Source organism: Muntiacus reevesi, chromosome 3 (genome assembly GCF_963930625.1).
Source record: "Muntiacus reevesi chromosome 3, mMunRee1.1, whole genome shotgun sequence".
Classification (NCBI taxonomy): Eukaryota; Metazoa; Chordata; class Mammalia; order Artiodactyla; family Cervidae; genus Muntiacus; species Muntiacus reevesi.
The window spans coordinates 86,181,384-86,204,570 of record NC_089251.1 but is presented as its reverse complement, the minus strand read 5'-3'; the positions used below and the strand labels follow the sequence as shown (position 1 = coordinate 86,204,570).

The window sequence follows — 23,187 nt, the reverse complement described above, 5'->3', positions numbered from 1 at the left end:
CCTGCCATGTGTGAATTGGGCTTCTCTGGTGGCTCAGATGATAAAAAAAAAACCCAGCTGCAATGCAGGAGACGCAGGGTTCAGTCCCTGGGTGGGGAAGATTCCCTGGAAAAGGGAAAGGCAACCCACTCTGGTGTTCTTGCCTGGAGAATCCTATGGACAGAGGGGCCTGGCAGGCTGTATAGTCCATGTGGTTGCAAAAAGTCAGACATGACTGGGTGACTAAGCACACAGCACGTGTGTAAAATAGGCTCTTGTGAGTTGATCCGACACTGTTTCTATGGAAATATGTGTTGTGAATTCCAAACACTTCAGAGGAGAAATTTTGGAGCACAATCCTTGGTGAGCTGACTATACTAGAACTATGTATATGTTCTTAAGATTATACAACCTACTTAGAGAAACAGACAGACACACAAATACACATATATATGCTGTATAAGTGATGGTCAATCGTTTCAGAAATTTACTATCCTTTTGGGGATAATAACTCTTCTCTTACATTTCGTTTTACTTCTGTGACCTTTGATTTTTCACAGCTGACTGGCACAGACTCCAGAAAGTGAGTAGGAAAAGGGAGAGAAAAGACTCAAGCTTCTCCCTTGTACCACATTTTGAGTAGTTTTGGGCAAACTTGGCTTTACTAGAGGGACTAAGCTTTGAAGCCTTAGGAAGGCCTCCCTCTGCTCCCCTCAGTCCACTGCTCCCCTCTTCCAGTTCACTCATATCTTTTTTTTCTGAATATTTTTGGTTTGCTGAAATTCTGCCACTAAATAGTGATCAGGATGTGTTCAGATGCCCTTGAGAGGATGGAGATACCTGGCTTTATTAATAAGGGAGGCTGACCTGTGTTTTGTGTCTACTCTGAACCAAATGTTTAGCATATGATATATCTAGTCTATACATTGAGCTTGTCACTTATAAGTCAGGGAGTTGCTGAAGCTCAGCTGCTGTATTAACATTCTCTCCAGAGGTATGGAGCCAGCAGGGTGGGTGGATGGGAAGGGATTTTGAAGGAATTGGCTCACGTGATTGTGGAAGTTTAGTCAGTTCAGTCACTCAGTCGTGTCTGACTCTTTGCGACCTCATGAACCACAGCACGCCAGGCCTCCCTGTCCATCACCAACTCCCAGAGTTTACTCACACTTATGTCCATTGAGTAGGTGATGCCATCCAACCATCTCATCCTCTGTTGTCCCCTTCTCCTACTGCCCTCAATCTTTCCCAGCATCAGGGTCTTTTCCAATGAATCAGCTCTTTGCATGAGGTGGCCAAAGTATTGGAGTTTCAGCTTCAACATCAGTCCTTCCAATGAACACCCAGGACTGATCTCCTTTAGGATGGACTGGATGGATTTCTTTGCATTCCAAGGGACTCTCAAGAGTCTGCTCCAACACCACAATTCAAAAGCATCAATTCTTCGGCACTCAGCTTTCTTTATAGTCCAACTCTCACATCCATACATGACCACTGTAAAAACCATAGCCTTGACTAGACGGACCTTTGTTGACAAAGTGATGTCTCTGCTTTTTAATTAGCTGTTTAGGTTGGTCATAATTTTCCTTCCAAGGAGTAAGTTGGCAAGCCCCGAATCTTCAGTGTAGGCGGGCAGGGAAGGGAAGTCCCAGAGAAGGGTTAATGTTGCAGTCAGAGTTTGAAGGTTGTCTGCTGGCAAAACGTCTTCTAACTCTGAGGAGATCAGCCTTTTCTCCTAAGGACCTCAACTGCTTGGATAAGGACAACCCACATTCTAGAGTCATCTGCTTGACTCAAAATCTATTGACTTAAATGTTAATCTCATGTGCAGAATACTTTCACATCAACATTGAGACCTGTCTTTAACCAGATATCTGGGTTACCATGGCCCAGTCAAGTTGGCACACACAAACCATTGCAGCCAGTCAAAGTCACTTTCCTGGGTTATGCTGCTGGCAAGTGTTAGACCTACTATGTGAACCCAGGTCTGTCTGGCTCTAAAAACCCTTGCTGTCTTCACTGTACTGTAGAACCTTCATTGAGTCAGGTTGTTTCCTGTAGCAGAGATGTCAGTCCTTTTGTGAGAATGAATATATAGCTTTGAGGGGAAAGGGAAGTTGACTTGGAAGCTCCAAGTGCTAGAGGAATTGGGTAAGGGAAAGGCAAATTGGGAAAACCTCATTTGGACCATAACGCGATAGAGAAGAGCTTGTCTTGATGTAGAAGAAAGAACTGAGAGGTGACCATTAAGCTTGGTGTATTCAGCAGTGTTGACGTGGCCTGGAATTGGCCCTGTGAAAACATTCTCCATGCATGTTTACTTTAGAAAGTGGTCTTTGTGAAGACAGGGATGCGTCTTTCCCATTCTCATATTCGCCTCATTTGCCCAGTAGCTGTTAGTTTAATGAAGTCTCATCTACTAAATTTTAGAAGAACCCGAATTAGGACCTAGATATTGGATGGATGTGGGCTGATGTGCTTTTTATGATGTTTTCTGAGGTGTGGGGATGTCATTTGTTCCTGCTCTGGTGTGCTTTCTGGCTGGGCAGGGGCCCTTGTGGCAGTGCCAGTCAGAAGCTGCCCTCGGCCTCCTAGTTCTGGCCGCTGGCCTCAAATGAGGCTGGATGAGACCCTGCATGCTCTCACTGTCCTCCACGTGAGAAGCCTAACGGTGGACTTGTATCAATTATGTCAATTCCTGATTTTCCATGGTACTTGGCTATTCAGTAGATGCTATCCTAAAATAACCTGTGTATGTGTGTGTGTGTAAAAGTCGCTCAGTGGTGTCTGACTCTTTGCAACCCCATGGACTATACAGTCCTTAGAATTCCCCAGGCCAGAATACTAGAATAGGTAGCTGTTCCCTTCTCCAAGGGATATTCCCAACCCAGGGATTGAACCCAGGTCTCCCACACTACAGGTGGATTCTTTACCAGCTGAGCTACCAGGGAAGCCCAAAATAACCTCTATTATGGCTAACTACAAGCCAGCAAATGAGATCATGATTTTGATAATTAGGTTTGTTTAGGCAGGTTTATTTTGGTTGCAGTGATTTATTTTCATTCATGCACACATAAGTGATACTTTTAAATTTTAATTTCTAATTAAAGGATCATATAACTGATTTTTAACTCTAGCTAAAATGGAAGAAAGGACCAGGCAACGACAGGGATGTTTGAGGTCCTGACTCCTAAGACTCAGTAGGTCAGCTGACCCTCAGTCACGAAGGGTAATGCCCTATGTCTAGATAGATTTATCCTGAAGTATGGCTTCTAATCCAGACTTTAAGGCTCATTTTAGTATTTATGTGAAATGTTGAACTGGTTTTTGTCGTTTCTTGGGTGACATCAGGCCTTATCTCTCTGCTTCAGCGGACACCCCTGTGATCTCAGAAGAGAAAGGGCCCTGTTACCGGCTTGTCAGTTCCGGAAGGCAGTGCATGCACCCGCTGTCTGTCCACCTCACCAGGCAGCTCTGCTGCTGTAGCGTGGGCAAGGCCTGGGGCCCACACTGTGAGAAATGTCCCCTTCCAGGCACAGGTAAGACATGCCCCACCACATGCTCGTGTTCATTCCCGGCCACACAGGATGATTTGGACAGCATGGGTTCTTTGTGGTTTCTGACTTTAAATCAGTTATTAGTAATACAATGTGTTTTTATCCTTTTGAACAAACCATGAATGTACGGAGGTTGAATCAGTGGAAAAAGTTACATGCAAAGAGCTTTTCCCATTTGTGTGTAACATTAGACTTCCTTTTGGATGTTAAGAAAAGCCATTGCTTTTTAAGTCATTGCTTTTTATCCCTAGTTTCTGTCCCTAGTTTCTGCTGTTTAAAAGTGTGGAGACAGCAGAAGGCCGTGTTGGGCTTGCACTTTTCTGATGATTGACTGTTCACTGCCTGCATGGTCACTAGATCTGATGTAGGTTAACTCTTTTAACTCATGTATTGAATGGGTGCCTGTCAGGTTCTATTAAGAACATCGTGCTTGATTTCTCCAGGTGGAAATAGAGAAAATTATATTCACAATTGAATTTATGCTATGAAAATTCATAACTCAAGGGCAGATCCTCCTATGAACTTCTGGATGGGAACTCAGTATAAGAAGTGATGATTCTTTATCCTTCAGTTGAGTACATGATTGCCTAATGCTCTGAAATCATAAATTTATCTAAGTGCTTTATGTATCCCAAGGCAATACCAACTTCTCAAGCAGGGTCAAGTAGAGTTAAATGGAAGAGAAAGAAACATACCCGCAAATACTAGGCATGATATTATTTAAAAAAAAAAAAGTGGTGTCCCTGTTTCACCGACATGGGGTGGGTATAAGATGTCAACCTGATTTCTTGTTTGATAAGTTGGTTCCCATCTAGGGAAGTGTGTTCACTTTCACAGAGACATTTAATGTCTTAAGCCTATAACTTGCACTGTTGCAGACGAGGTTTAAATATAAATGTAATGGTCACAAGCCACTTTGGTTGTTGCCTAGGATCAGAAAGAACTGGTGAGGCAGAGATAGTATAATGTTGATGATGTTTTGGTATACTGCATGACTTGAGACATCTCCGGAAGGCCCTAGTAGCCTCCTGAGGAGTCTGATCTGCTCAGTATTAAAAAGGAATAATCAATGAAATTAATGATCTTGATAATTCACAGACCCATTTTTCTTCAAGTTCCATTTTGATAACTTTTGTAGCCCTTACATGAAGCATAAATCAAGAAAGTGAATGTAACACAGGAAGATTTTCCCATAAAGTAGTCACTAAGCTTGAAAATAATATTAAAGATAAAATTTGGAGACTTAACCAATTTTTGATTATAAGATGACTTTCATAAAAGTAATGCTTAGTTTTTTCATATACCTCAAGTATTTGATAGAAAAACTTTTTCTAGAAACTTCTGTTCTTTCACATGAAAATTGTATTTCATAGTTGCACATAAAAATGAGGTTCTACTATTTAATGTGTGATCCTTAGAAAAACAGTATTTTAGCATGCTTTAAGGAGTACTTTAGAGTTTTATTTTTACTGAGAACTAATTTTAGGTCCAGAACATTCAATAGGAGATCTCTTGTTCAGTGAAAGTGAAAAGTGGCTTATTTTACTTTCAGCTCTAAAGGTAGAAATAAAGGCGTTGAGTGTAAGCCCCTTTCTGTCTCCGTTTGGTAACTTGCCTCCAATACCAACACCAAAGAGATTAGGTGGATTTTTCCTCCTCAGGCCACACATGGTCTTGCCTCCCTTGTCTTCCCCCTTGACTTATTCCTGGTGATTACGCAATGAAGCTTAGGAAATCACATGTGCCCGGCTGATATTTTTTAAGTGTACAAAACCACTTTCCTGGCAGGAATAGTGGTTACAGGATACAGAATATCTCCTTGTCCTCACCATAATTCGACCAGTTGGTTGTGGTCTGGCTTTTGCTCACTTGTCACCCCTCCCCTTGAAAATAACTACATTCTAACTTGGTGTGTCCTTTTCCCTTGATGTCTCCCTGTCATCTCTTTAGCGTGTGTCTTTGACTGGCTTCATTTTCACCATCCTGAGACTATTTCTTCGAAACCACTTGCCCTTTTCAATTCTTCTTAACCAACCTCTGCATATCAGCTGATACTCCCCACTCTGGCTTCTTCATCTTTGCTTTCTTCAATAGGAATCAAATTAGAATGATTTCAACACCTCATTTCCCTCAGTAGTGATTGCTCTTTCTTTTACCATTTAATTTAGATGTTACTAAGTTCCTGGTTAATAGTTAATGAAATTAGACAAAAGCAAGAGTGAAAAATCTGATTTTTACTGATGTTATACCCTCCTCCAAGATATATATATAATCTATATGGTATGTTCTGTACTTAAAAATCTCATGTATTACATATATTTTCTGTGTGTAATACATAGTGTGGTAGAGAATATTAAATATAAAATATATGTATACTATCTCTTAATTTGTTGCTGATATATATAATTTAATATACAAAATATGTGGTCTCTGTATATATAAGATTCTGATTGTGTAAGATAAGGAATTAACAGAGAAATGTTTACTAAAAGAATTGAGTTTTTTCCTGTAAATATGCAAGTTTGAGAGAAATTAGAGCGTTTTGCACCTGTTCTTTAAGTTTTTAAATGTAACTATAAATTAGTGATGATTTATTAAGCAATATTCATCATACTGTTTTCCTCTGTATAAGTTTGCACTTTTAGATTTTTAAAAGGAATATTTTCCCATCCCAAATCTAGCTGCTTTTAAGGAAATCTGTCCTGGTGGAATGGGTTATACGGTTTCTGGCGTTCATAGACGCAGGCCAATCCATCACCATGTAGGTAAAGGACCTGTATTTGTCAAGCCAAAGAACACTCAACCTGTTGCTAAAAGTACTCATCCTCCACCTCTCCCAGCCAAGGAAGAACCAGTGGAGGCCCTGACCTTCTCCCAGGAACAGGGGCCAGGAGCGGTGGAGCCAGAAGGTGAGAGTGGAAATGAATCATGGAGCTAGCCATCTGTCTTGTGTGTCTTTGGTTTCCTCGTATGTAACTTCTCCAATAGGGGCTTTCAGCTTCGGCACTATTGACAATTTGGGGTGGATAACTCTGATATGAGGGGCTGCTCTGTGCATTATAGGATGTTTAGCAACATCCCTGACCTCTGACCTTTAGTGTGGTAGCACCCTCCCCCTCCTGGTTGTTAAAACCAAAAAGATGTCCAAATACCACTGAATGTCCCCTGGGGGAAGAATTACCCCTGATTGAGAACCAATCCTCCGGAACAGTTGTGACAGTATTCCATGATAATCGAATGAAATTGTCTTATGTTTGGGAGCTACTTTTTCTTGGTGTTTATTCCTGGATAGTGGTTTAGATTTTTCAGGGAATAGCCAAAATTCACTTCTGTATCTAGAGAGCTGTTTAACAAATATGTGTTTACTTTAAAAAGTGGAGTCCACGGGCTTGAAGCATCAACTGAGCTTCCATGAAATAGTTTCACAGGCAGTCAGGGATAATGGGCAGCAAAATGAAGGAAGATAGGGTCCATGAAAGGGATTTTGGAAAGAGTTCACCTAAGTGAAGTCCTTTGGTTTGCATTTTGAGAACTGGAGACAGAGCAACTGACTTGCAAATGTCATACGAAGAGTATGTGATAGAACCAAGGAACACATTTTTCCCAGGAGGTGGTTAAGGCCTTCTCCTCCAGAAGGAGACTAGAGACAATTGGTTCTGTTTCAGCAAGAAGGATTATCTATCTTTGTCTCTTCATAGAAGCCAGCATGTCCAATACTTTGAATATCTTTTTCACCACAGAAGTGCTCACCCCAAATAGGATGAACAAAAATCTTAACTTTGTGTGGGATAGGTATTGGCTTTAAAAAAGCTTCTGTTTTTCTTTCACACTTGGATCTTGGATGGGAACTCAGGGTGTGCTTTTATGGGTTTTGTGAGGAGATAAGGTGCTCAAGTTAGATGAGGCATTGGAAGCGTGGCAAGGAAGAGAGGACTCCTTTCAGGGCTTCTGAACCTTCTAGCCTAGTTAAGTCCGCTCTTTCACTTGCTGCACTTCTCTTTGGTTAGGCAGATGAGGTAGGACCTCACCTAAGATTGACAGTGTTGGCCAGTTTGTTCCTGTATGGTTACCCAGGTGGTTGCAATTCCTCCTGCTCTTCATAAGCAGGAGAAAATGGGCTGTGGTCCAGATTCTGCCTCAAGAGTTTCTTGGTGGTGGGTTAGAGAGGATAGAAGGTTTATTGACTTTTTCTAACCACAAGAATGTTGCAGCAGTGGTAGCAATCTGGTACCCTGATTATGTTTAGGAGTAATGCATCTACCATATCTTATACTAATGTTTATGGAGATGTTGACCCATGAGCAGAATCCCTGTGATTATTGATCTAAGATTTGAGGACTAATTCTACAACTGATTTTTGAAGTGTTTCAAAATGGAAAGGCATGATCACTACCACCACCACCCTATAATAATGTTGGTGATTGTGTAATCTGTGATTTGTTCAACATAGTGATACTAATTGCTCATTGAATCTTGCTGGCTTGTGATTTGATTTTTTTTTTTCTTTTTGTAATCTTGTTAGAATATCCTTCTGAAAATGCTCACAGGGCTTCATTAAGGATCAGTGTGCACCAAGAATGCAGCACCCTTTCTTGGGTCTCTTATTGAAACAGGGGCATTTATTTATTTATTTATTTATTTTTTAACATTGATATCAGAAAGCATTTCAAACAGTTTATTATGTTAAGGATAACTGTAATGAAAATGTTCCTTTCCTAAGGCATGGAAAGTGCTACAAAATTGTGAGTAGGCATGAGACACTGTCAGGAAGTGTTGCCTCCTATAACTTTAATAGTGAGTTGGAAAGAACTGCATCACATCTACTACCTGATTTCCTGCAATTGAGGAATGATATAGTTTCCCCCTGTCAATCATGTGTAAAATGCTCCAAAATGGTAGTTGACTATCATTCTGCACTTGATTTAGTTTGATTCTTAATCCTTTTGGAGACTGAACTTTTGTTGCTTTTTAAAAATTGGACTATTATGTAGTAGACTGTTTTGAGTTGTACTAATGTCCTTCTCTCTTTTTTGGTTTTAGTGGCAACTGTACCTCCTGAGAAGGTAATCTATTCATTGTTTGCAAGCTGTCTTTTGTTACCTTCATAATGATTTTCTTCTAGAGTATGTGTGATTTTTTAAGACTTAAATATAGTAACATGTCTATTATACATTATTTCACTTAAGGAAATATATTGAATAACATTCATTCAATAGACATTTATATGACTGGCACTGTGCTGAATATTAGGGAAATAGTAGAGACCAAATCAGACAAATCTCCTTGTTCTCATGGAACTTAAATCTGGGGAGATGAAAATGATGGGCCTGATGGGACTCAGGGACTTAAGTGAAATTCAGAGAGTTAGTTTATGGCCTGGAACATCTATGGAAAGAAATATTCTGACATGTTTATGTAATTGTGTATTCTCAGTTCATATATACTGAGTAATGTACTTCTTACTTCAACTAAAATTTGATATGCATGTTTGACTTAAATTGGAGTATAAGCAGAACTTACCCTTGAAATTTATAATCAAGTACTGGGATATTGCTTCCTTAAAATTTTAGAGAAATTTTAATCTTTCATTTTTGGGGACCATGAAATAGGATACCGAACTGTGAGATTTATTAGTAGAAAATACTGGCATTTGCTGAAGCTTTGTCATGTTTATATAATATTGTTCCTTGTCTGAAGATTTATTGGTAACATGAAAATTAGGTAATTATTTATGTTTATACATTTGTGTAGTGTTCATTCTCTCGCAAGAATGCAGTTTTAGGATTTAGATGGGGACATAGACCTATGTAAAATATTATAAATAGTTTTAAAAATCTTTAGTTTATAAGTATGGGAATAGAATAACACAAAAGTTAAAGGTGCTGGCAGAATCCAGAAAAAAAAGGAATGATTTTAGAGTGATAGCATCCAGTAAGGAAAAATGTTTTTAATACTGACCCCCAAAAGAAGCACAAGAGATTTGCATATTTTACATGGGTAATTTGCTGCTCTTGGAGAGCATCTCTAAAGATCAGTGACGTACAGTAGTTTGCAATTTTGTTGATTTTGAATTTAGTTCTGGTTTAGAAATGGGAGGAATCCTTTAGCACATAAGTGGTCCAGCCAGCTCCCTGACAACCTCATCTTATCTGATTTTCTTCTCCTCTGTTTATGACTGAGCTTGTGAAACTTTCATAAAGACTCTGAAAGAGGGCCTGAAAATTTTCTTGCATACGTTCAGAGAGGAGGCAGCGGGGACATTGCAGCCGTGGACTTTGTGGTCTTGACTTTCTGTGGAGATCTCATGCTCTTAAAGATCAATGAAGAGAAAGCAGGGTGATCCACTGATGAGAAATTATGTGCACAAAGGTGCAGTGGAGGGTGGGGACAGCACGGGGTCATTTAGGGGAGCAGGAAAGACTCAGAGAACTTGGGAGGTGCTTCGGAAGGCTTGGAATACCAAACTGCAGTTGTAATCAGTGGGGAAATACTGTCTTCCTCAGCTGGAGCCACTTGTCAAGTGGAGAAGTGGCATGGATCAGGAAGGAGGAAGTTCACTGCCCCATGCCCCAGGGTAGTCGGGGAGGGAGGGCACAAGTCTGGAATCCTGTCTGTAAGCTGCAGGAGTTGATTGGCGCCTGGTTATGGTCCACTCCTTGGTAGCATTGACCTTGGGCTGCAGGGGGTAGGGTGTAGTTGAGCCTGATTGGGGTCACCTTTCAATGGGTAGTAGGAAAGCTAGTCTATATTCTTAAGAAGATGGGGAAATGTGAGGGGAAAAGTAGTAAGTGCTCTGTGTTTCAAGAAGATGCAACACAATGGGATTAACTGAGATGGGGGAAGAGGAAGCTTGAGAGGCCGACTAGACAACTACAGTGAACTGAGAATGAGGGTGAGTGTAGCTGAAGGTAGTAGGGGGCTGTGGATGTGGAAAAAGATGAACCAATATAAGGAATAGTGGAAATAGGCAGGGCTTGGAATGAGGAATGAAAAGTAACTTTAAACCTGGACAGATCAATGACTGTGGTGTTCACAGAGATGAAGAAGTTGGAATCAGAGCCCGGATATTTTCGGGAAGGGATGGGTTTGAGGGATTTGTAGAATATCTAAATGGAGTTACCCTGTAAGCCCTCATGCCTTCGAAATTGGGTGTTTGAGGTACTCAGGCAGGATATCTATTTTATTAAGAGCAGAAAAGGTGATAAGTAAAGAAAGCTAGGAGAGAAGGTTTTTCTTTAACATCTTACGGAAAAATTTGAATGAACTTTCTGGCCAACCCAATAGAAGTTAGAACTGGACATGTAACAACAGACTGATTCCAAATAGGAAAAGGAGTACGTCAAGGCTGTATATTGCCACCGTCCTTATTTAATTTATATGCAGAGCCCATCATGAGAAAAGCTGGGCTGGAAGAAGCACAAGCTGGAATCAAGATTGCCGGGAGAGATATCAATAACCTCAGATATGCAGATGACACCACCCTTATGGCAGAGTGAAGTAGAACTAAAGAGCCTGTAGATGAAAGTGAAAGAGGAGAGTGAAAAAGTTGGCTTAAAACTCAACATTCAGAAAACAAAGATCATGGCATCCGGTCCCATCACTTCATGGCAAATAAATGGGGGAACAGTGGAAACAGTGACAGACTTTGCTTTTTTGGGCTCCAAAATCACTGCAGATGGTGACATTAAAAGACGTTTACTCCTTGGAAGGAAAGTTATGACTAACCTAGACAGCATATTACAAAGCAGAGACATTACTTTGCCAACAAAGGTCCGTCTAGTCAAGGCTATGGTTTTTCGAGTAGTCAAGTATAGATGTGAGAGTTGGACTATAAAGCAAGCTGAGCGCTGAAGAGTTGATGCTTTTGAACTGTGGTGTTGGAGAAGACTCTTGAGAGTCCCTTGGACTGCAAGAAGATCCAACCAGTCCATCCTAAAGGAGATCAGTCCTGAATGTTCATTGGAAGGACTGATATTGAAGCTGAAACCCCAGTCCTTTGGCCACCTGATGTGAAGAGCTGACTCATTTGAAAAGGCCCTGATGCTGGAAAAGATTGAAGGCAGGAGGAGAAGGGGACGACTGAGGACGAGATGGTTGGTTGGCATCACTGACTCAATGGACATGAGTTTGTGTAATCTCTGGGAGTTGGTGATAGACAGGGAGGCCTGGCATGCTGCAGTCCATGTGGTCACAAAGTGTCGGACACGACTTAGCATCTGAACTGAACTGAATAAAAGGGAGAGGCCAGGGGAGTGAGTTTTCTGGAAGATGACAGTAATTAAAGTGAGGGAGGGAGTGTGTAGGATAACCTCATGAATACTTTTACGCGAGTGGTGACGTGAGTGCTCTGGCCCCACACTGATGTGGGCAAAGTCACAGACCTTTACCTAGCCTGATGGTTCAGTCTGCAGGAGTCCTGAAAGGAGCTGAAACTGGAAACTGAGTCCTGGGTGCGAGTCTGTGGTTCAGGAGATAAGAGTGGGTCAAAGCATGTGTGGGGAAATCCCTGGTCCCCTCCAAGTCCCTATTTTTCTGTTGCTGTTTGACTACCAGCATTCTGAGAGGTGGAGAAGCAACTGGCAGACTTACCATACTTTAGAGTCTCGTGTGTTCTTTCTTATGACACACCTGTATCCATTTTTAATCTGCAGGATGGGGCTGGTCATTTTATTTGGGCAGAAGCCACATGTGAATGAGGTGACGGCTTATTTTAGGTCTTCTCTGGGATTAGTTTTGCCTTGTTCCAGACCAAACATGGGCCTCTGAGCCAAGGCATTTGTTTAAAATGTGTAAGAGACCTTTTGGGCCTCTGGGAAATGGGTGAGGGTGTGAGCATGGATCAGCACTGCTAGGAAAACTCAAGGGCTCAGTAGAGTAGCACATCAATAGTACGTTTAAAAAAATTTTTTTACACAGTTGCACAAGTTGTGTAATATCCTGTGATATTTGTTGCCTTTCTAAGAGTAGAATTAATGAAATAAAAATAGTAATATGTAGAAACTAAAAATTCCTACTCTCAGTTCTCTTTTTTTCCCCCCGTTTTAATACAACCATCCAGGAAATACCTTCACTGGATCAAGAGAAAACCAAACTTGAGCCTGGTCAACCCCAGCTCTCTCCAGGCATTTCAACCATTCATCTGCATCCACAGTTTCCAGGTAGTCTGTGTTGATTTGTACCATTTGTGAGAATACTCTGAATAAAAGAGTAAGATGAAGATTGTTGTATGTCTCTGGTTTTAAAGTTTTAGTCATGAGAATTCCTAAGTGAAGTGAAATGTGAAGTACACTTATGTATATTAATATCCTCATATAATGTTACTGTAAGTATGGTACAGTCGATCCTTCTTTATCCGTGGTTTTACTTTCTGTGGTCAGCTACAGCCCAAAAATATTAAATGGAAAATTCCAGAAGTAAACAGTTCATACTTTTTAAATTGTGCATTGTTCTGAGTAGCATGATGAAATCTCGCGCCATCCTGTTCCATCCTTCCTAGGACGTGAATCATCCTTTGGTCCAGAACCATGGATATGTTCTATGTGCTTCCTGCCCATTAGTATGGGAAAAACACAGTATATATAGGATTTGATACTATCTGCAGTTTTAGACATCCACTGGGGGCCTTAGAACATGTACTCCATGGATAAAGGGAGACTACTGTATTATAAATGTTATAATGATAAAAAATTTTTCACTATTTTCTGTGGTCAGGAGTAATATATTTTATTAGAACATTATTGAGGGTTCATCATTTGATGAAGGGTCATTTTTATTGACTTCCAAATTGCTCTCAGATATTGTCGCTAAATGTGGAAAGCAGGGCTATAGGTTAATATCAAGACCTTTAGGGACCTATAGCTGTTCTTAAATCCAAGAATTAACTGTGGTATGTTGTTAGACTAAATTTTGCTTACATTTTGAAATGGGATCTCAATGCATATAACAGGCTTTAATTTTCATTTTATTCTCTCCCTTCTCATATAGTAGTGATTGAAAAAACATCACCTCCTATGCCTGTGGAAGTAGCTCCTGAAGCTTCAACATCAAGCGCCAGCCAAGTCATTGCACCTACTCAAGTAACAGGTAAGTGCAGTATTGATATTGCAGAGTCTGTGGAGGATACAGGGATGTGAACATTTTAAATGTAAAGTCAAAATTGTATCACATGTATAAGATCACTCATGGCAGAGTTAGTCATGAGAGCAAATATTTGGAAATAATCTAAATATTTTTTGAAGGAAGAATATGTTTAAATAAGTTACGGCACATATGTAGTGGAATATCACACAGCTGCTAATGTTTTAAAAGTAATGTCATGAGGAGATGCTTATAGGATAATATTAAGAAATACAGAACATAGTGATTCCAATTTTATTTTTTAAATGTTTATAAACACAGAAAAAGAAAGTTCATCGAAGTGTTTAACCATCCTCAGTTAATAGGATCATGGATAAACTTTCTGCTCTTCAATATATTTTTATATATTTTCAAAATTCTGTTTAATAAACATGTTATTTCAGCCATTAGTGAGAAATTATAAAGATTTATTATAATTTATAACCAACAGCTTAAAAGTTAATATCCTTAATGTAAACTGAGGTCTTATAAATCAGCAATAAAAATACTAATAGAAAGTGAAATTACTATCATCAGATAATTCATAGGTAACATACCAAGAAACATGTATGTAATAGGAAATTTCAACTTTACTAGTAGTCAAAGAAATGCAAATCAAAGTGAGAATTCTTTATTCTTATCAGTGTAATATTTCGTATTTACTAGAGTGAAGTCAAGGCTCTCACACATTTTGGGAAGGAATGTAAAGTAGTTCAGCTTTTCTGGAAAGCACAAACTGGCAATATGTATCAAGAACTTTAAAAATGTTCAAGACTTTTAACTCAGAAATCCCACATTAAGATAACTAGTATAAGGAAATAATGTCCCCCCAACACTGTTCTAATGGTTTGTATAAATGAGCACTTATGACAGCACTGTGTATAATAGAGAAAAAGTAGAAAAACCTAAATATTTAACTGTAGGGAAATAGATCATTATATCTACATTGAAACATTATGCTACCACCAATTACTGCAGTATTTTTGAAGAATTTTTAAAAATATACCAGAAAATAGGCACAAGATACTGCTAAATACAAGACAAAGTAAGTAAAAATGAACGATATAGAGTATTAAACCAATGGTATAAAAAAAGACATACATTGAGAAAATGCTAGAAGAAAAAACACCAGATCAGCAGTGGTTATTTTGGGAGTGGAGTCTGAGGGGTTTGGGTGTTGTTTCATTGTGGAATTTTTTTGCGTATTCCACATATTCTGACGTGGGAAAATATTTTTGTAATCAGACAAAGTATCACTAAGGTGCATCATAATAGCATAAATTCATGATACCATTGCAGGATGAGGTTGGCAGTATATACAGGAGAAGCTAATAGAGGAATGTGCAACCTCTCTCAGAGTTTTGCCTCCTAAGAAACATGACATTGCCTCATTTCAGTCTAATGCTCTCCACACTGAGCTGTTCCGGCTAGCTGACATTGCATTATTTCAAACAGAAACATGCTTGGTTAGATGTATTAATTAGTTGGATTGCGGTGATCGTTTCACAATGTATAGATATTAAAAAGCCAAGTTGTACGCTGTTAAGTACATACAGTTTTTATATGTTTTAAAAAACCAAAGCTTTGACCTATTTTCTCAGAATTGTGGATGCACTTTCTCTTAGATGCTTGAATTGATACAGCAGATAGGAGGGCGTTTTTAAACCACCCCCTGTCCTGAGGTGAAGTGCAGTTGACCAAGTAGTGCAGAGTCACATCAGGGGCCCAGCAGCGTGTTCTCAGCTGCTTCAGCGATACCCTGAAGGCGCAGCTGCACCCAGAGTCATGGCCTTCCCACATGGCTGCAGAGCAACTGCTCTTTGGTTTTACTGTAAATAGTGAACAGAGTGATAGAGAAATGTTAGCTATTCTAAGTAGTGGGTTGAATCAAATGAATTTTCTGGCCAAAGCCTGTATCTCTAATGATAGAGTGAAATGTTAGTGATTTTTGTTTGTTTGTTTTTAATGACTGTGGCCAAAATTGTTTTTCTCTGTTCTGAAGTCACAGCTGTGTCTACTTATTTCATTAAACCCGTCTATGAAAGACTGGGCTTCTCTGGTGGCTCAGATGATAAAGAATCCATCTGCAATGAGGGAGACCTGGGTTCGATCACTGGGTTGGGGAAGATTCCCTGGAGGAGGGCATGGCAACCCACTCCAGTATTCGTGCCTGGAGAAAGCCCATGGACAGAGGAGCCTGGCGGACTGCAGTCCATGGGGTCGCAAAGAGTCAGACACGGCTGAGCGACGAAGCACAGCACATGCATGGCTACTGTGCAAGGCATACAAACATATAATGCACCATCTTGGTCAACAAGTCTTCTCGTTATTTATATCTGCATTAAAAAAGAAAATTGTAGTCTGTCAATGTGCTAGTTCTTTCAAGTACTCTATTTCCATTTTCCAATATGAAGACACACTGTCATTTTGTGCCTTTTTAACAATGGCTGACTTAACAGACAGACTTCTTGCCATTTAGCTTTGTAGAGGTTTGGCTAGATAAACACAGTTTGATCATTTAAATGCAGCCCTGTGAAGAATAACAAATTGCAGTTAACTCAGCTTCAACTGAACTGTGGAACTGATTGAAAAAAAATGAAAGTAGTTGTGCTATATGAAGTTGTTAGAAGACAGCTTAATTTGAGTTTGGCAGAGATACAGGGCTAACATCTGCTATCACATGTTTGAAGCACAAATATTTCCTTCCAGGAAACAAGTGACATTGAAATTTCATTTTCACACAGCATTTATAGGTGCTCTGACTTCCTATAGTAAAAGAATCTTTCTGAACTAATCCATGGGGAGAACATTTTAAATAGTTTTTGAATTTAAATAATTTGCAGTTTTGGAGCTATACTATGATCTGTAATCTACTCTAGAACAAGAAGAATGTTTTGTATCAAATTTAATTGAAATCAAAATATAGATGTTCCCATTGATTTTGATAAGAGAGCCAGATATGTAGATTGAAGGAGCAATCTGATTGAGTCTCTCTGGAACATTAGGTATAGTTTTGTTTTGTTTTTTTTTAACTTGGAACACAAAGGAGGTAGATGTTTGTTACTCTTAGTTTCTTCCATGAATTGAAGAAAGGAATAGAATAATAAGTAGACATCTAAAATAACCAAATTCAGCCTCACATTGCTCAGCAATGATATCTTTATGATGGTGAAATTGGAAGTAGCCTTTGTAGATTTCATCAGACTCACTTTAACTTGCAATAATTATAAAGGGAGCCACATATTTGGAGGGAATAAGGGTGATATTTTCCACTCTGAGCAGCTGAGTTGGTGGCTTGCAATATTATTGGCACACTGTTTCCAAAGAAATGATACATTTCAGCATATAAATTCTTGATTTAGCATAGTGTCTTAGTAGCTCAAGGATAGGTTGGAAAATCAAACCTTTATTTCTCTGGCGAGTATTTACAAAGTGGAAACATCTGCTTCAATTGTTGTGGGACAATTTATGCTCTTTGTGGGGCAGTTAGGAAGCCAGGGCATTTTTGTAAACCTTTCCATGAGTTGACATTTGATGCCTTCCTCTGCCAGCTCTTCCTAAACTTTCTCCATGGCCCTTGCAGACCAGCCAGAAATTATTCTGACTTTCATGACTGCTTTGTGTAAACCTTTGTAATCATCATGGCCCAAACGCTGTAAAAACTATTTTGCTCATCAGATCTTTTCCAGAACTCATCAGTGACCCCTTTATAAAAACCTTTGTCCCTGAAGCATATTACCAGTGTCATGACAGCCTCAATAAACTATGTAGGCTCATGGAAGATGAACTTTGTTGCAAGTAAAATCATCACGCTTTAATATTTCCAACTCTATTTATTTATTTATTTTGAGTAATCACATGAGCAGGAAAAAAGCAAAAGGTCAGCGTATTCATTTTCATATCTTGCCAGAAGCTTTCTTTTTCATTTAATTCTTAAAGACACCAGACTCTTAAATCTATCTCTGGCCGTCTTTCTGGGACAAATAGACCATTTGGTTTTCCATTGGCTTTTGGTCATGACTCCTTTTTCCAAATTCTAAATGGACTCCCGGGAAAGATAGAACGAAGTCCTTGGCCTGATGTAGGTGAAGCTGTTGCAGGGGCCGCGTGTGTAAGGGCGGTCCTGCACCCTAGGGGAAATGTGACGGGCATTATGAAGGGGGATGCTTCCAAGAGTCCAGTGGGAACAGTCTCTTGTCTCTGGGAAGCCACACATGCTTCAGAAGAGAAGGCATGGTCATTAACCTGAGTGCCCCAGAGACCAGTCATGAGTGCTCTCTGTGCAAGGCTTTAGCGTATTCGCAGTGCCTGTGTCGATGCCTTCAGCACATATGCAGGAATGCATATTCTGACCTGAGCTGATCCTTTCTGTGGGAGCAGGCTAGCGTGGCTCTGTGAGCGACCTCTTAGAAGAATGTAAAGCGTAATGGCTTTGTCCCCCAAAACGCAGAGAAAGCCAGGAGCTTGTTTTCTAAGCCTGAAGTTTAATTGTTTCAGCTTTAAGACAGTACCATCAGGACTGCCTTTCTGTGTAACTTACAATGAAGCATGAAAGTGTAACAGACCCAGAAGGGAAGTGGAGGAAGAGGTGGCGTGAAACACCTTTTGAGTTTTAGGAGTATCAATATTGTTTTTTTAACTTTAAAAATGGTGTTGATGAATTTTGTTGTTTTTTGAGATGTGGTTGACATATGACATTGTATAAGTTTAAGGTGTACACTGTGCTGGTTTGATGCATTCATGTGTTGCACTATGATTACTACAAAAGCGTTTGCTAACACCTCTGTCACGTCACATGCTTTCCTGTGTGTTGAGAACAGTTAAGATTTAGGATCGTTGATTATAATCTGGTAAATTTTTTGATTTTTTTTGAGTGGTAAAGAGGAAGCAGAGGTATTTTAAAGTTGTTAATTTTTATTTTTGAACTTAGAAGGGTGGGATAGCAAATAGATAAACGAGATCTCTGGGGATAAGCTGATACGTTACAATTTATCATGTGTATAAAAAATGGGACAAACTGTAGAAATCTAGAATATGTTAGTAAATATCCCCTCACACTGACGTATCTCTTAGTACCCTCTAGTGGTGTCGGAGTAGCATTTTCTTACATATGTTAGTGCCAGTTGGGATCAACGTTTTCAAACTGCAGTTTTATATACATAATCTATGAGGTAATCAGCTAAGAATTCTCAAGCTTTCCTCATAAATATTTCAACCTCATAGCTTCTATTTAAGGTACTAAATTGGAATGAAAGGCCGTTATTGTTCATTTCTTAAGACAGAAGAGTTAAAATTCTTAATCATTTCTTCTATCTTAGAGGTGACTTAAGAAGAAATTATATAAATATTGGCACACTGGCATAAGAATGTATCTCATCTGAATTAAGCATCACATATTTTTGAAGACTTTATTTACACATGTAAACATTCCATTCTAGAACTGTGCCTGAAAAAGAACAGATAAATATTTGGTAATCAATAGATTGATATGTTTGGGAGTGAGAGCAGTGAGTATCCATCAAGCATTTCCTGAAAACCCCAGATGTACAATCTTTTAATTAATTCTCACTACTACTTCTTAGTATATTAAGTCATCTTATAATTTCTCTTTTTGCAAATCTGATCAATATGTCTTCTCTGATTTAAGCAAATGGCAGAGAAGAACATAAAGAAAATAATTGCAAAGAAAATCAAGAAATCTAAATACCATTAATTTTAAAAGGCGGCATCTGCTTACATTAAGAATAGATGGTTAAAGAACTGCTTCTCACACTATTCTACTAAAGAATTCTTGTAAACAGAGAAGAGAATTCTTACCTAAGGGTCTAGAAGTAGAACCTGGAGGAAATTATGTTTTTTACCTTCAGATTTTTGCAGCACATAGGAATGATAATTTTTTAAGAAAGACTTTTCTGATTATAGAAGTAATAACACTTGTTCACTGTAGAAAATTTGGAAGATACAGAAAAATATAGACAATACCAATCCCCGTAATTTAGGTTTATTTTCTTCCAATCTACTTCTCTGTGTATAAAATAATTTAGATCATATCCTATATTACAATTTGTACCTAACTATATTTTCTTAAAAAAATAAGCATTTTCTATCCTGCTAAAGATTATTATATAATCTATACTGTGTATGTCTCATAATTTATTGTTTTATATGGTTATTATCATTCATTTAAGTTTAAGCAGTCATGTTAATTACCTATGTCTTTAGTCTTTGGATTATTTTTTTCTGTAACTTGCCGTTATACTGACTATAAACTATTTTTCTGATAGTGAATTAGCATAAATAGGTTCACTAAAGATATAAATAATTTTAAATGTGTGCTTTTATCATAATCTAAGTGATTTTATGCAAAATACTGCAGCTCTGTAGTCATATGCTTCCTTTTAAAGCCTAGCAACTTTTCAAATAACTTGCATCAGTTGTCTTAAAATCACAGCGCAGTGAATAACACTTGATGAAAAATGAATGTGGTTTGGGTTTTGGAGAGTAACCTCAACCCCAATTTAGGTCATTTCCATAGTGAATTTTTGTTAAAGCACTGTTTTCCACATTTTTCTTCAGAATTCACAGTAGGTTATTGATGACAGTAGTGTGCCTGTTTTTCTTTTCATTCAAACCATAGACCCCATTAACAAAGGTGTGTTTTAGCTTGTCACACTTGAGCCCCTGCTCTTCCTCCACTGGGCCATTTGGGCTTATCCATGGTGTCATCTGTTTTAAGTGTTGTTTACTACATGATGACAGTGAGAAAATAGATAGTAGTATTATTCATGTGCTATTTCTTTGTTATATATTCTTTTTTCCAAATTATTTATTTATTACTATGCTGGATCTTTATTGCTGTGCATGGGCTTTCTCTATTTACATCAAACAGGGCCTACTCTAGTTGTGGTGTTCAGGCTTCTCATTGCAGTGGCTTCTCTTGTTGCAGAGCTCAGGTTTTAGGGAACATGTGCTTCAGTAGTTGCAGCTCATGAACTATAGACCTGAGGCTCAGTAGTTGTGGTGTGTGGACTTAGTTGCCCTGTGGCGTATGGAGTCTTCCTGGACCAGGGAATGAACTCATGTCCCCTGCATTGCAGAGCGGATTCTTAACTACTGGACCACTAGGAAAGACCCTGTTATGTGTTCTTAAATAACTTCAATAGGAACAACCACAGTAATCAGTAATAGTGGCTAATTTTTATTGAGCACATATACTGTGCCAGGCATTGAGCTACATGCATTATTTAGGTTATCTCTTTTGAACCTCACACTCTGAAGTTGGTGCTTTGGTCATTCTCATTTATACACAGAGAAAAGTGAGGCTTAGATTGTTTAAGTAATTTGTGCGCTGTTACAGAGCAAGGAAGGGGCAGCAAGGTTGGTACCTGTACTCTCGTCTCAAGCCTGGGCCCTGACCACCAACTGTACCACTCACTGCCTGCTATACTTAAATACATCCTTACAAGGATCATTGAAATCAACAGACTGTCTTGGAGTAATTCACCTCAGATGGTCACCTTTGAGTTTTCAGGTCATTTTGGTAATAAAGCATGCTGTGATGGCCTTCACCCACTGGAAACTCCCCTCCCCTTGCCTTGACCACAGCCTGTGTCTATGAGTGGAGCAAGGACTTCATAGAAGAAGCCAGTCTCATGCAAGAATCAGGAGGAAAGGAAGGGAAGAACTGAGCCGAGAAGATTTGGAATAAGATTCTATATTCTACTAGTATAAATAAAATATGCTTCTGTTGAAATTGGCAAATTAAGAATATGTTGCATCCAGAAGTTCTGCTTTGATTAGAAGTGGTAAATCTTTCTGGAGAATTAATGAGAAATTTGGGAGGAGGTTGAGTATGTTTTTTGGAACTTGAATTTGGCCTGCTAACAAATAGTAGAAAGTTGCCATCTATTTCTTATCAGAAGGAATCATGTGATTCAGTCCGTCATCCACAATGAACTGGAGAGGATAGAAACTCACTGATGGGCTATCTTGAAAGTTCACAATTGATGATAACATCCGGGATGGCCTCTTTCTAAATTTCCACCTACTCCAGTTCATCTTAGAAGTTGTCTCATTAAGAATTTTTCATGGCTTTGGCTGTGACTGACTGATCAATTATAATGTAATCAGATGAGTTTACACTTGATTTTAGAGTGTAAAATTTTGTTTTCTGAATGCATAACTGGCAATAAGGTATTCAGGGGAAAAAAAGTAATCGTTTGCAAGGTGCAATGAAATCTTTGTTTATATCTGTTTTGTCCCACATTTTCTTATTTTTTAAAGAAATCAATGAATGTACTGTGAACCCTGACATCTGTGGAGCAGGACACTGCATTAACCTGCCAGTGAGGTATACCTGTATATGCTACGACGGCTACAAGTTCAGTGAGCAACAGAGGAAATGTGTTGGTAAGAAGACACTTCTGGTTGATGAGATTATTAAATATCAAATGTTTGCACATTAAGAGCATTTTAATCATGGGGAAAGTACTGTTTAATTAAAAAAATTTCTCTCCCTGAGCTAAAGGTACTCAAAAAAGAGGCTTGCTTAACTCCTAGAAGGCTCTTACCTCTTGGTTCAATGCTGCCTGCTTTGCCAAGAGTAGTACAGTTACATCAAGGTGGAATCATTTCCCAAAGTTTTTCAGGTAAAGAATATAGACAATAGTTAAGAGGTCTAGAATAGCTATCTATAAACATATTTAGCAAAAATTAATATGAATATATCCTACAATAAAAATATGTTCATATGTTTATAAAATTTGATTTTTAAAAGGAATTTCTATTCAGTTCAGTTCAGTCACTCATTCGTGTCTGATTCTTTGTGACCCCATGGATTGCAGCTTGCCAGGTTTCCCTGTCTATTACCAACTCCTGGAGCTTGCTCAAACTCATGTCAGTTGAATTGGTGATACTGTGCAACCATCTCATCCTCTGTCGTCCCCTTCGCTTCCTGCCTTCAATCTTTCCCAGCATCAGGGTCTTTTCCAATGAGTCAGTTCTTCACATCAGGTGGCCAAAGAATTGGAGCTCCAGGCTCAGCACCAGTCCTTCCAAAGATATTCAGGGCTGATTTCCTTTAGGATTGACTGGTTGGATCTCCTTGCAGTTAAAGGGACTCTCAAGAGTCTTTTCCAACACCACAGTTCAAAAGCACCAATTCTTCGGTGCTCAGCTTTCTTTATGGCCCAACTCTCACATCCATACATGACTACTAGAAAAACCATAGCTTTGACTCTACGTACCTTTGTTGGAATTTCTATATTGAAAATCAGTATATGCTGACAAGAGACTATTAATGGATTTATAATGTAGGGAGTTCATATATGCGTCTTTGGGGAAAAATATATCTTACAAAGGGGTGTAAATGTATTAAGTCATTTTAATGTGTTAAGACTAAATTTAATATCTTTTAGAAAAAGGAAGTTCAGTAACAGTTATAAGGCAAATATGGAGCAACAAAGGGATATACCTAATTAGATCCACTTTATGCGGAATTCCATTTGCAAATATGACTTTTGCTGTTCGGTTTTGAATA

General features: G+C 38.9%; 1 protein-coding gene across 12 annotated transcripts in view; it reads left to right on the top strand.

Moving 5' to 3' along the window:
- The window catches only part of LTBP1 (latent transforming growth factor beta binding protein 1), a 453,522-nt gene that overhangs the window by 299,018 nt on the left and 131,317 nt on the right, over positions 1 to 23,187 (top strand). For 5 of the 12 annotated variants that reach the window (XM_065929446.1, XM_065929444.1, XM_065929449.1 and 2 more), the window contains 6 exons: positions 3,348 to 3,515; positions 6,215 to 6,442; positions 8,574 to 8,596; positions 12,592 to 12,691; positions 13,518 to 13,616; positions 21,933 to 22,058. In XM_065929446.1, the coding sequence (XP_065785518.1) occupies positions 3,348 to 3,515; positions 6,215 to 6,442; positions 8,574 to 8,596; positions 12,592 to 12,691; positions 13,518 to 13,616; positions 21,933 to 22,058 (744 nt within the window). The remainder of the gene's footprint in view (positions 1 to 3,347; positions 3,516 to 6,214; positions 6,443 to 8,573; positions 8,597 to 12,591; positions 12,692 to 13,517; positions 13,617 to 21,932; positions 22,059 to 23,187) is intronic. The other 7 variants (XM_065929445.1, XM_065929453.1, XM_065929451.1 and 4 more) reach the window with 3 other exon arrangements.